The 14,490-nt window shown below is 28.4% G+C and overlaps 1 protein-coding gene across 1 annotated transcript in view; it reads right to left on the bottom strand.

The window, feature by feature from the left end:
• LOC122528018 overlaps positions 1–11,924 on the bottom strand; it is a 23,343-nt gene extending 11,419 nt beyond the window's left edge. Inside the window, exon 1 of the mRNA XM_043652691.1 lies at positions 11,909–11,924. Coding sequence (XP_043508626.1) covers positions 11,909–11,924 — 16 coding nt within the window. The remainder of the gene's footprint in view (positions 1–11,908) is intronic.
• Positions 11,925–14,490: the final 2,566 nt, after the last annotated feature.

Raw genomic sequence — 14,490 nt, 5'->3', positions numbered from 1 at the left:
CAAAAAAAAAAAAAAAAAAAAAAGAAAATGAAAGAAATATCATGAGAATACGTTTGAAACGTCCGAAGTTGAACGTAACCGACGTTCTGCACGATTTTCGAGTTTCACTTTGATTGGACAGGTTGTTTCACGCGAGATGTCCTGGCCGATAAGCCCGGCGGAGGCCTCCGCAAAATGTTGCGCATTGCGTCTTACAACACGCAGTGCCGGCTATAACTTCCGCCAACCCCCCTCGTTGGGGGTGCACGCCACCCTCTGCGCCCCTCTCTCTGCAGTTTGCAGGTGGTCAACCTCGCGTGGCTCGGCTTCTTTCAGCTTCGTGCCTCGCTTCCTTCTTTCTCCTTTCGATCAAAGCGGAAGTCGCACTGTTGGAATTTCTCCCGGTGATCTGGTGAGATTTCTTCTCACTGTTTCTCTCTTTCTCCCTTTTTTTTCCTTTCTTTTTTTTTTCTTGCTCCCTTTCAACTTGCTCGTTGTGTTTAGGAGAATGCCCGCACGGATGTTTGTTTCGGTCGGTGGCGGAGAGATTTACGGCGGGAAATGCAATGGTGGCGCAGAGAATAACTGACGATAGAAGTGGAGCAATTAGGTGGAACTTTCTTCGTTCGTTTTCCGACAATGAGAATAATCGCAGCGGCACACGGGAGCAGTTGAATGTTAAAAGAAGTGCAACAACAGTTATCCTGCGGAAACTTGGCACGTGAGAAGTCGTTCTTTTCTTCTGCGACTAGTCGGGAACTTTGCTTTTTTCTTTCCTCTTTTTTCTTTCCGCAATTTATTTAGCGAAGCAAAAGCGAGCAAAGTGTCACCTCGAATGTCGGATTTTAGCGTTGGAAAATAATCGTCTCGTTCAAATCTGGTATCTGGCAGGAAATTTCGATAATAGGCAATACCGTATAATACTTATAATACTTATTTAATATAATTATTAATTATAATATTATACTTAATAATTATATTAATTATAATATTATACTTAATAATTATATTAATTATAATATTATACTTATACAGTATTATACTGTATAAGTATAATATAAATTATAATATAATAAGTATAATATAAATATAAATTATACTTATACAGTATTATACTGTATAAGTATAAAATAAATTATAATATAATAAGTATAATATAAACATAAATTATACTTATACAGTATAATACTGTACAAGTATAATATAAATATAAATTATACTTATACAGTATGATACTGTACAAGTATTATACTGTATTATACTGTATAAGTATAATTTATATTTATATGATACTTGTACAGTATTATACAAGTATTATAATATAATAAGTATAATATAAATATAAATTATACTTATACAGTATTATACTGTATAAGTATAATATAAATTATAATATAATAAGTATAATATAAATACAAGTTATACTTATACAGTATAATACTGTATAAGTATAATATAAAATAAATTATACTTATACGGTATTATACTGTATAAGTATAATATAAATTATAATATAGTAAGTATAATATAAACATAAATTATACTTATACAGTATAATACTGTATAAGTATAATATAAATTATACTTATATAGGTATTATACGGTATTGCCTATTTTGTTCTTTACTTAAATATACTTGAAACAGAAAGTATTGCAATTTTGGAACAAAAAAATTCTCGACGTGCGTGAATGCACGTCATTTCAGCGCAAGAGGTTAACGGACCATAACGAGTGACCAAATCCTATACAATAATTCGTCGCTTTCGTTTTCTTTCGAACTCGTCAGCATGATATCAATGGATTTAGAAATTATCGAGACGTAATAAATTTATTATTTGTTTTGTCCGGGTTGTACTTAAATATACTTGAAACTGAGGGAATATTGCAATTTTGGGACAAAAAATTCTCGACATGCGCAGCACGTCATTCCAGTGTAAGATTAAGCACTATAACACACTCTCTTCAACTTTCGAAACAGCTCGGATACTCCGAGCCAGAAATCGGATTTCTCTGCTCGGTCCCGCGGCAGAAATTGAATTCTTCGCGAATTCTTCTATCGAAGGGGGGGGGGGGAATTACGCGGTATAATTTTACTATAAACAGGTAACTGGCTGTTTAATGTTCCGAGGGAAAGTGTTACCCGTCTCACACCGGAGAGTGGAGAGCTCGCTTTTCAGCGAAAACTTCAACCCTCGTGTACGTGGAGAGCGCGCATATTTTTAGGGAGGAAGGAGAGTATCTCTCGAACAACGGAGAGAGACACGGCGGTATCCTCAACTTGCGAGTATACCGTTAGTATAAAAGCAGTTTATCCACGGGCCGCCCTTGTGCGTAAATGCATACCCTCTCTCTCTTTCTCTCTCTCTCTCGTACAGTATTCTCGTGTGACAGCTGCGGTGCTTAAAATAGGGGTTCAGTAGTCCAGCAACGGTGCGCCAGTTGCTTTTGTACAGCCACGATAACACCGAGCATGTGCTGGATAAATCGCTCGGTGATTGTCATATTGAACGAACCCGATTTTTCCTTTCATGGGGCACGTATGTATGTATGTATGTATGTACCGCCTGGACGAATCAACGGGAAATCTGTTTAATTCATACGCCTCGTCGATTGCTGTTCCTCTGTCCGTTCTTGTTGCTCGGCAAAAAATAAACGGGGGATTGCGGTGGATCGGAAACTGGCGGAGGTTTTGCACTTGTAGGAAAAAAAATCAAGCTGCACGCTCGTGCGACGGAGTGGAAATTGCTATTTACTGATAGTGATCGATAGAAAATTATCTTTATTATTTTAATATTATACTATTATTATTTTATATAGTATTATATAGAGTATTGAATACAGTATTGTATACAGTATTTTACACAGTATTATATATAGTATTTTACGCAGTATTATATACAGTATTTTACACAGTATTATATACAATATTTTACACAGTATTATATACAATAATTTACACATTATTATATACAATATTTTACACAGTATTATATACAATAATTTACACATTATTATATACAATATTTTACACAGTATTATATACAATAATTTACACATTATTATATACAATATTTTACACAGTATTATATACAATAATTTACACATTATTATATACAATATTTTACACAGTATTATATACAGTATTTTACGCAGTATTATATACAGTATTTTTCACAGTATTATATACAGTATTTTGCACAGTATTAAATATAGTATTTTACACAGTATTATATACAATATTTTACACAATATTATATACAGTATTTTACACAGTATTATATACAGTATTTTACGCAGTATTATATACAGTATTTTTCACAGTATTATATACAGTATTTTGCACAGTATTAAATATAGTATTTTACACAGTATTATATACAATATTTTACACAATATTATATACAGTATTTTACACAGTATTATATACAGTATTTTACACAGTATTATATACAGTATTTTACACAGTATTAAATACAGTATTTTACACAGTATTATATACAGTATTATACACAGTATTTTATACAGTATTTTATACAGTATTTTATACTTTTATTATACTTTTATTATTTAATATAAATACTATTATATCAATGTTTAACCATAATTTAAACGTTACTTTTACTATTTTAACGTTTCCAGTAAAATATTAAAAAATTATGTGTCAAACAAGATTACAGAATGTTAAATGTAAAATACTAGTTTAGAATGTTAGATCAAAAGATTTTGCAGCTTGTTCGGTATTACTTCAATAATTAAATGCGATTATGCGGGCACGATGAGAAAAAAATTATTTTAGTTTCGCAAAACACTGTGGCAAACTGTTTTCTTTTACATTGTGTAGCGAAAAATTTGTACGGAATTACGCCTACAAATTAAAACACCAAATACGTATCTATCAACGAAAGTTTTATTTTTATCAAGCACAGTGTGCTGTGGCACACCGCACACTGTATGTTTAAGTATTATAATTTTAGATAGTACACTACACGTGTTTTGGATAACATGCAGTGTATCGAATAACGCGTTAAATTGATTGCACGCAAAATCGAAGCCAAATTGGCGAAGCAAAAGTCGTGGCAACCCCCTTGTGGGATTAGTAGTTGATATTGATTATTGACGATCAATAATATAATATGAAATTAGTGACTCACGATATTCATTGGAAATCCAGTAATCTTCAAAATTGTCCCGTTGAAATGAAAATAGATAAACAAACGCACGTTTGTTTGTAAACGTCTGCAATTTAATTCCAAAGGAAGATTTTATCTGAAAAACTTTTTTGAATGTCACATAACGTGGAGATGAAAAATTACATCAACAAAGCAATCTTAATTTTGTAGAATAGAAATTATTTCTTTTCAGCTTTATCGATCGGATTCAGGTTGGTTACCGGTTGGCAATAACACGTTGCCATATCATTATCTATGCACATCCGTCTCGCCAGCAAAGGGGTGAACTTAGAAACCCTAACTTCATAGTTTAGATCCGCATGGTCGAATATTTTTCCAGTTTCGTTTTTCGTAACTATTCAGAGATGTATTTCTAAAAGAAATGTTTCATTTCTCATCGTCTGAAAGAAATATGATTTTCAATCATCTAATATAGTATTTTACACAGTATTATATACAATATTTTACACAGTATTATATACAGTATTTTACACAGTATTATATACAGTATTTTACACAGTATTATATACAGTATTTTACACAGTATTATATACAGTATTATACACAGTATTTTATACAGTATTATATACAGTATTTTATACTTTTATTGTACTTTTATTATTTAATATAAATACTATTATATCAATGTTTAACCATAATTTAAACGTTACTTTTACTATTTTAACGTTTCCAGTAAAATATTAAAAAATTATCAAAATCTCTAATTTAATTATCCAATTCTAAAAGAAATACGACTTTTAATTATTTAATTTAGTTACACAGTCGAATTATGTTATTAGTTATATTATTAATATTAATTATTATTAATTATATTATTAATATTTTTTTAGTTTCCTTTTTTTATATTATTTAGAGATGTATTTATTCTATCAACTCCAAAAGAAATATAATTTTTAGGTACAACATAAAAATTGTATGAAAAAGTATAAAAGAAATATAATTTTTAGGTACAACATAAAAATTGTATAGTATGAAAAAGTATAAGAGAAGTATAATTTTTAGGTATACAGTATAAAAATTGTATAGTATGAAAAAGTATAAGAGAAATATAATTTTTAGGTACAGTATAAAAATTGTGTAATATGATATAAAATACGTAGAATACAAGAAAGTAGGTATAACATTGCAACTTCATGTAAATTAAATTTACATGAAAGTGCAACAGTTCCGTTGTTGTAAATTAATAACAATCATCTTAAGATCAGAAAGCACGAATCCCAATAACGTGAAAGATATTTTATATTTTATATCTCGAAAATTTCCTTCTCCGTCTGGGGGAAAAAAAAATAGAGAACTCAACCTGGAATTCTTCAATTAGAATTAATATAATTTGCAAGGATACATAAGAATTTATTAACATTGAAAGTGTAACATTGGATGTTTTTTTTCGAGATACTGGAAGCTCTTGAATTCATTGTAGACGAATCTCTCCGTTCTCTTACCATCGTTTGACATGTTTGAATATCCGTTCGCGGCGACGCGAACATTTCGAATCGGAAATTCAAAGGAGGGTGCATAAAATGCAGGACGAACGCGGCGAACCACGTATATTCGGACGAATCTGCAATACCAGCTCGCTTAAATTATGCATGTAATCGTATCGATCTGTCGAAATTATAAAGACAGGGTTGAACGTCGAAGTGTTATAAAAAAATTTGATGGACATTGAAGGTTCCATTTGTGACGGCAGCATTTGATTTTCGATTGAGACGAGAATACGAGAAGGTTCGACATAAATCGATCCTCTTTCATCTACGTGAAATACAATGCAGATTTCTGAAGATTTCCGCTTTCTGATTTCTAAATTTTCCTATTTACATTAAGGCGTTCATAAGTCTTACAATTAGGATTCTGTTACGACACTGCGACGCTGTGCAAATGATTAATGCTGTTGCACGGTATTACACGATCTACTTACACCTTGTTGTCGAATAATCGAAAGTAATATAGATAGAGGGAAATTATGACGACGATTTGATTGAAATTGAAATTCTATGATTGAAATTAAAAATTAAAAAGCATTACATCGTGTAACATACGAATATTATGAGCTATCATAAGAATATATACTAGAACTGAATATACTATATTATAATTGAATAATTATTAAAATTAAATAATTTGTAATTATACAGTATAATAGGTTGTACAGAGAAATTCGTGTTTTGATTGAATATTAAAATTTCATGATTGAAATTAAAAATTAAAAAGCATTACATCGTGTAACATACGAATATTATAATGAATATTATGAGCTATCATAAGAATATATACTAGAACTGAATATACTATATTATAATTGAATAATTATTAAAATTAAATAATTTGTAATTATACAGTATAATAGGTTGTACAGAGAAATTCGTGTTTTGATTGAATATTAAAATTTCATGATTGAAATTAAAAATTAAAAAGCATTACATCGTGTAACATACGAATATTATAATGAATATTATGAGCTATCATAAGAATATATACTAGAACTGAATATACTATATTATAATTGAATAATTATTAAAATTAAATAATTTGTTATTATACAGTGTAATAGGTTGTACAGAGAAATTCGTGTTTTGATTGAAAATAAAAATTTCATGATTGAAATTAAAAATTAAAAAGCATTACATCGTGTAACATACGAATATTATAATGAATATTATGAACTGAAATATTATATCATAAGAATATTACTATAACTGAATATACTGTATTATAATTGAATAATTATTAAAACTAAATAATTTGTAATTGTACAGTGTAATAGATGTACAGAGAAATTCGTGTTTTACGATTGAAAATTAAAAATTAGAAACATTGAGCTAAAATAAGAATATTATTATATTATATTATAATTAAATAATTACTAAAACTTATATAATTATATAATGTAATAGGTATATAAATGTTATAATTATATAATTAAATAGTTTTTATATAATTATATAATTATGATAATAGTATATAATTATGACTATATAATAACTATATAACTAAATAATATATATATATATAAGTAGTAATTATATAATTAAGTAGTTATCTATATATACTAGAAATATCATGAAAGTAAAAATAAAAATCATAATTTAGTATAACATTACAAAGATCACCGTAATTTTAACATGTTAGTAATATTATAAAAATATCGTGGTTATAAAATATCATAGTTACAAAAATAACAATGTAAGTAGTGATGAAGATTGATTTAAATTTAGGAGAGATTCGAAACTCACCGTAGTGCCGCAGGGTTCAAGAGCAGCATTCGACGTGCTCTAGTTATTAAAGCTCTTCGAGTATCCCTCTGTGAGTTGCTATAAGGAGCACGTATGAGGCTGCTGCCTCTTGTTTCAGCCTGACCGCGTTAAAGTTCCGTCTTATTTCGTCGCGTCGAAGAAAACGGGACGAGCAGCCCCTCACATTTTTTCGACACGACCAGAGAAAAATAAAAAAATACACCACTAGAACTCTTGCATACTTGCACCATTTCTCGTGCAGTTTACTTTCTGTGTAAACGCAACAACAACCTGTTGTCGCGTTTGCACAGCGTGTCGCGAAATAAAATAAAATTTCTTGGAATTTCCGAATTATTAATATAAACAAAGAGGTGAAAATATATGTATTAACGCTAAAATGAACGTTCTGTGTAACTGTAACAATTCGTTACACCAAAATATTCTGTGTGGATGTGAACAATTCATTGCAGTTAATAAGTAGATTTATACAATCATGTTACTGTCTAATAAATAAATTTGTACAATTATTATAAATAATAATAATTATATAAATTATAATTATTATTACTAATTATTTTATTATATTAATCAATACAATTTTATTATATGGATTATATTAATTTTGACAAAAAATATCCACATTTTTTTTAAATACTTGTGAAACAGAAAGTTTGAAATCAGTCATGTTGGCGGATCGTTGCAGTAACAATGAAATTGTACAATTATTTGTAAAATGGTCATTTCAAATATCCCGCCAGAAAAGTGTTGAATGTAAAATTTGTGAAATTTCTTTCTTTTTTTTTTTTTATTATATTTATTAACAGGAACTTCTAACAATTTAATAAATTTGTGTTACTAGCCCAGTGATGATCGAAAAGTAAGTTCCAATGTAAATGGAGTTTGTTTGTACTAATTTATTCGCATGTCTGGCGATATATGTGTGTCTCAACGTGACACAGATAAGATTAAGCTCCGGCGCGCATTCAACAGTTGCATACTCGTGCGGTTTTGAGTCAATGGGAAGTTTGCTAGTTAAGTACATATCGCTAGGAGTGCGATACTCCTAGACACAGTGATGATCTTCAAGAATAATAAATGGCACTCCTTAAGCGCAGTCAAAACGGGCTAACGCAGACGAAGTGGTAACGAACTCTACTATGCTCTATAAATAAACGGGTGTGTCGCGTGTTTGTCCGCGACAAACTAATTTTATAGTTTGATTAACCATCTATACCTTTCTTTTTTTTATCTGCCGACGGATGAAACATGAAATTCGATAAGTTGATAACAAGAGAATAGTACTGATAATTTTCCAATGTTCCAACAATATCGGAAAATTTGTTTGTTACAAAATTTTTAATTTTATTTAATTTTATTTAAATCTAATTATTTTAATTTTAATTTTAATTTAATTTAATTTAATTTAATTTAATTTAATTTAATTTAATTTATTTTATTTTATTTAATTCTAAATATTTTTATTTTTATTTTTATTTAATTTTATTTTATTTTTAATTCTAATTATTTTAATTTTAATTTAATTTTATTTTATTTAATTTTATCTAATTCTTTTAATTATTTTAATTTTCATTTAATTTAATTTTATTTAATTCTAATTTTAATTTTAATTTTAATTTTAATTTTAATTTAATTTAATTTAATTTAATTTATTTTATTTTATTTTATTTAATTCTAAGTATTTTTATTTTTATTTTAATTTAATTTAATTTTATTTAATTCTAATTATTTTAATTTTAATTTAATTTAATTTAATTTAATTCTAATTATTTTAATTTTAATTTTAATTTTATTTTATTTAATTCCAATTATTTTAACTTTAATTTAATTTAATTTAATTTTAATTATTTTTAATTTTCGATTTTACTTAATTTTATCATACTCACCCCTAATACAGAGGATGTAAAATATAAAGTAAAATCGAATATCCTAAATTAACTACAGTCGGCTGTAGACGAAACTGCTTAATATATAAAGCGAGAGTAATTATAATTTAGTATTTATTCAACACTTGCAGCGCAATAAATAATTAATTACAGCATCTATACTGTAGATTCTACAGCATCTAAACGCTAAATATTCCACGAACTCTAGCACGAGAAAACAGTCCCGTGAGAAAGAAACAAAGACACGTATAATCGACGCGAGAATATTGTATGTGTCTTCTCGAATGAAAGTGTACTTATCAGTAATTCATCGCCATTGTACAAGCTAACGCGACTGATTACACGTTCATGGAAATAGAAATTGTCAACCAAGCACGACCACATCGTCCAACCTGAGATACCACTTGAAAAATAATAGCCCGTCATTTTTTCTACCATTTTACGTTTCTCCTTTTAACAAGACAAGCATCATGCCTCGAGAAATTATTATCTAGATCTGCGATCGATTATTGTTTCAACCGTCGGTTATAATTTATCGATTCAGGGACCGTTTCTCGTTACTCTTCCTTTCGTCACTTTACGCTTTCAAGCGTGTCCTCGGCAGGAAGATGTTTTTTAAAGCATCGTCGAGTAGTACTACCGAGGAATACTTGAAACAGAAGAAAACCAAAATAATCAGGATCATTTCGAGGTTAATTATTTAGTTAGCAAAAGTTCCTAAACGTCAATCGTGAATAGTGGTACCAAAATTAATTTTACTTTGGTACTGAAATAAGTGTATTTTATGCTACAGAAGGAACATTTTTTTAAGCCATAATCGAGTCGTTCTACCGAGGAATATTTGAAGTAGACAAAAATTCAAATAATCAGTTTTGAAGTCAATTATTTAGTTGTTAAAAATTTTTAAACGTCAATCGTGAATATTGGTATCAAAATTAATTTTACTTTGGTACTGAAATAAGTGTATTTTATGCTACAGAAGGAACATTTTTTTAAGCCATAATCGAGTCGTTCTACCGAGGAATATTTGAAGTAGACAAAAATTCAAATAATCAGTTTTGAAGTCAATTATTTAGTTGTTAAAAATTTTTAAACGTCAATCGTGAATATTGGTATCAAAATTAATTTTACTTTGGTACTGAAATAAGTGTATTTTATGCTACAGAAGGAACATTTTTTTAAGCCATAATCGAGTTGTTCTACCGAGGAATATTTGAAGTAGACAAAAATTCAAATAATCAGTTTTGAAGTCAATTATTTAGTTGTTAAAAATTTTTAAACGTCAATCGTGAATATTGGTATCAAAATTAATTTTACTTTGGTACTGAAATAAGTGTATTTTATGCTACAGAAGGAACATTTTTTTAAGCCATAATCGAGTTGTTCTACCGAGGAATATTTGAAGTAGACAAAAATTCAAATAATCAGTTTTGAAGTCAATTATTTAGTTGTTAAAAATTTTTAAACGTCAATCGTGAATATTGGTATCAAAATTAATTTTACTTTGGTACTGAAATAAGTGTATTTTATGCTACAGAAGGAACATTTTTTTAAGCCATAATCGAGTCGTTCTACCGAGGAATATTTGAAGTAGACAAAAATTCAAATAATCAGTTTTGAAGTCAATTATTTAGTTGTTAAAAATTTTTAAACGTCAATCGTGAATATTGGTATCAAAATTAATTTTACTTTGGTACTGAAATAAGTGTATTTTATGCTACAGAAGGAACATTTTTTTAAGCCATAATCGAGTCGTTCTACCGAGGAATATTTGAAGTAGACAAAAATTCAAATGATCAGTTTCAAGATTAATTATTTAGTTATTAAAAATTTCTAGACATTAATCGTGAATTTGAATGTTATTTAAAATGATTATTTTGCTCTGGTACTAAAGTAAATTTACTGTTGAATATATCTTGTCTTTCAATTTCAAATCAATTGTGTCAATGAATACTTTAGCAAATTAAATGTATTGGAGAATTAGAATTGGAGAATCAGAATTGGAAAATTTAATTTAATCTGTTACTATCTGCTTTCGCTAATACCGGCGAAATCCTCAAATATTCACGTACATAAGACATATACTCTCTGTAAGAAAGATAAAATTGTCAGTCGCTACTTTTTGAAATGCATTACTTTCTGATCTCAGATATAAGTGTCAGGGATGAACGCGCTACGTCGCGTTCAAAGTTAAACTCACAAGAGATGACAAGTTCTCTGTCACCCATTATTATACACAGCAGATACGATTAATTACTAATATTTTGCAACTAATGTAGCAGTTAATCGAATTTTAATACTTCTTGCAAAAAACAAAAAAAAAAAAAAAAAACGTGAAGAAAACTACTAGAAATTAGTAAGAAAACCCCTCGAGGTTATCAACATCAAGATAATTCTGTCGGGGGAGCAAGATGTACAAACCATGCGTGTACTTATACGTGAAAAATGTTTGTTTCTGTTGCGCGGCTCGTTCGGGATTAAAAATGTTATCCACTCGGCTCGAGCAACACGACTTGAAACTGAAAGGTTGAAAGAGTGACGAGAACACGTCGTCGTAAAGTGTTTTTATAGCGTTTGTACAGCTGAGGAGGAAGCAGCTTACCTCGAGGAATAATCATTTCTCTTCTGGAGGTTGCTGCTCCATTAGCGTGTTAATGCACGAATCAGTTTTTAATGAAGTTTAACTGCGTTAACAGTCGCTTGTAATTTGCAACTGTTAATCTCCTGTGCTGTTACTTGCCTTTCTGGTCGGTACTTGCGCGAAAATTCGCGGAATTAAACAATTATAGATAAATTTCAATTCCACGGTTGAGATATTATAATCCTGTCAGTACTCAAATTAATTGTAGATATATAGATATATAAATTATATAGATATGTAGATATATAAATTATATAGATATATAGATATATAAATTATATAGGTATATAGATATATAAATTATACAGATATTTAGGTATATAAATTATATAGATATTTAGGTATATAAATTATATAGATATATATAGATAAATTTAAATTCCACAGTTGAGATGCTATAATCCTGTCAGTACTCAAATTAATTGTAGATACATAGGTATATAAATTATATAGATATGTAGATATATAAATTATATAGATATATATAGATAAATTTAAATTCCACAGTTGAGATATATACTATAATCCTGTCAGTACTCAAATTAATTGTAGATACATAGATATATAAATTATATAAATTATATAAATTATATAGATATATAGATATATAAATTATATAGATATATAGATATATAAATTATATAGATATATAGATATATAAATTATATAGATATATAGATATATAAATTATATAGATATATAGATATATAAATTATATAGATATATAGATATATAAATTATATAGATATATAGATATATAAATTATATAGATAAATTTAAGTTCCATAGTTAAGATATTATAGTCCCATAGCAATACTCAAATAAAATGCAATCGTGTATAATAGGTTGATTTAAACTCCATAAAATCTTCACAATATTATAGTTTGATTTAAATTTTACAATTTAATAATGCCCAAGTAAAATGCAAGCTCTGTCGTGTATAATTTACAGCTTGATACAAATTAAATTAATGCACAATGGAATAGAATGTAAGCTCCGTGGAATTTATAGATTGATTTAAATTCCACAGTTTAATTTAAAAGGCTCTAATAACGAAATGTAGATTGCATTCTGTGCAATTCGTTGTTTGACTTAAAATTTCATCAATTTGATTAAACACTCGCTATAGTCCCTACTCTATATTGCTCCAATAAAAGATAAAACTTCATATAATATGTATAATTTATAGCTCGATCAATTTTAATTTCACACTTGCGCTTTGATGTGCATTTCACGGTTTAATTAAAAGAAGAAATTTGACACAAACTCTTTGACTTAATTACCAAAAAAAAGAAAGCAGATACTCTGTAGTGCTTAAACAACTGAATAAACAAACTACAGGCTGGCGAACGCTGGATGGATACCAATGAAGATGGCGAAGCAACGGAAGGAGGTTCATAAAAGTTATAGTTTACGGTGCGTACGTGCATTTATGCTCGAATTCCATGCAACAACGGCGACTGAGTCATCGAGGTTTAGGCGTGCGTAATTTACGGTGCACGCCGAAAGGATGAAGAGGAGAGGAAAGAATGCAAGAACAGCCGGATGCCGTAGAACCGACGTCACACGGACGTAAACCGACACGTGCACCCTCTTTTCTGACACGGTCCGATGATTTTTTAAGATGGGGGCGAGAACGTGCTCGACTTTCTCATCGGCTAACCGACGAATTCACCGCGATCCACCGTCGTGTCTCTTCTTTCTTTCCTCCTTCTTTCCCCGACTTTGACGCGTCTCTTTGTTAATTGTCTGCGCGTACCATCTTCTTTTCTTTAATTGCCTTTGGAAACTTTGTTTCCACGAAAGTTTCAACCAGACTCGACTGGAGAAAGATGTTCTGGACCGCGAAGCGAGAGGATTTTCAAGATCACGAGGAACGCGTTTAATTAAAGAGACAAATAAAATGTTACGTATATATATATATATATATATTTTATATATCTGTTATAAATATTATTATATACATATATTTTTGTTATATGTATATTTATATATATTTAATATATTATATATATTTTTTGTTATATAATACATATATAATGTTATATATATATATTTATACTTATATATATTATTATATATTATATTTTTTTTTCACTGTTATCCTCTTCACTGTGTATGTATATATATATACATATATATCAGTATTCAATATTTATAACAGTGAAAAATATATAAAATATATATATATATTTATATATTTCATATTATTCACTATATATATTATACTATATAATATGTTACGTATATATATATATATATATATAGTGAATAATTATATAAATATATAAAATAGTGAATAATATGAAATATATAAATACGAATAATTTATAAATAGTAAATAATATAAATATATAAATATGAATAATTTATAAATAGTGAAAAAAATATATATATATAAAATAGTGAATAATTTCATTAAATTGATCTAACTTTGTAAAAAGAGCTCACATAATTTGTAATCTACTCTCAACAAACTTTCTTTCCTACCCCTTTTCTTTCAAATTATTAACCAATCATCCAAAAAATGTATACAAAGAACT

The sequence above is a fragment of the Frieseomelitta varia genome, unplaced genomic scaffold (assembly GCF_011392965.1).
Source record: "Frieseomelitta varia isolate USP_RPSP 00005682 unplaced genomic scaffold, Fvar_1.2 scaffold_244, whole genome shotgun sequence".
NCBI lineage: Eukaryota > Metazoa > Arthropoda > Insecta > Hymenoptera > Apidae > Frieseomelitta > Frieseomelitta varia.
The sequence above is the reverse complement of the archived record's forward strand: the minus strand, read 5'-3'. Positions and strand labels throughout refer to the sequence as shown.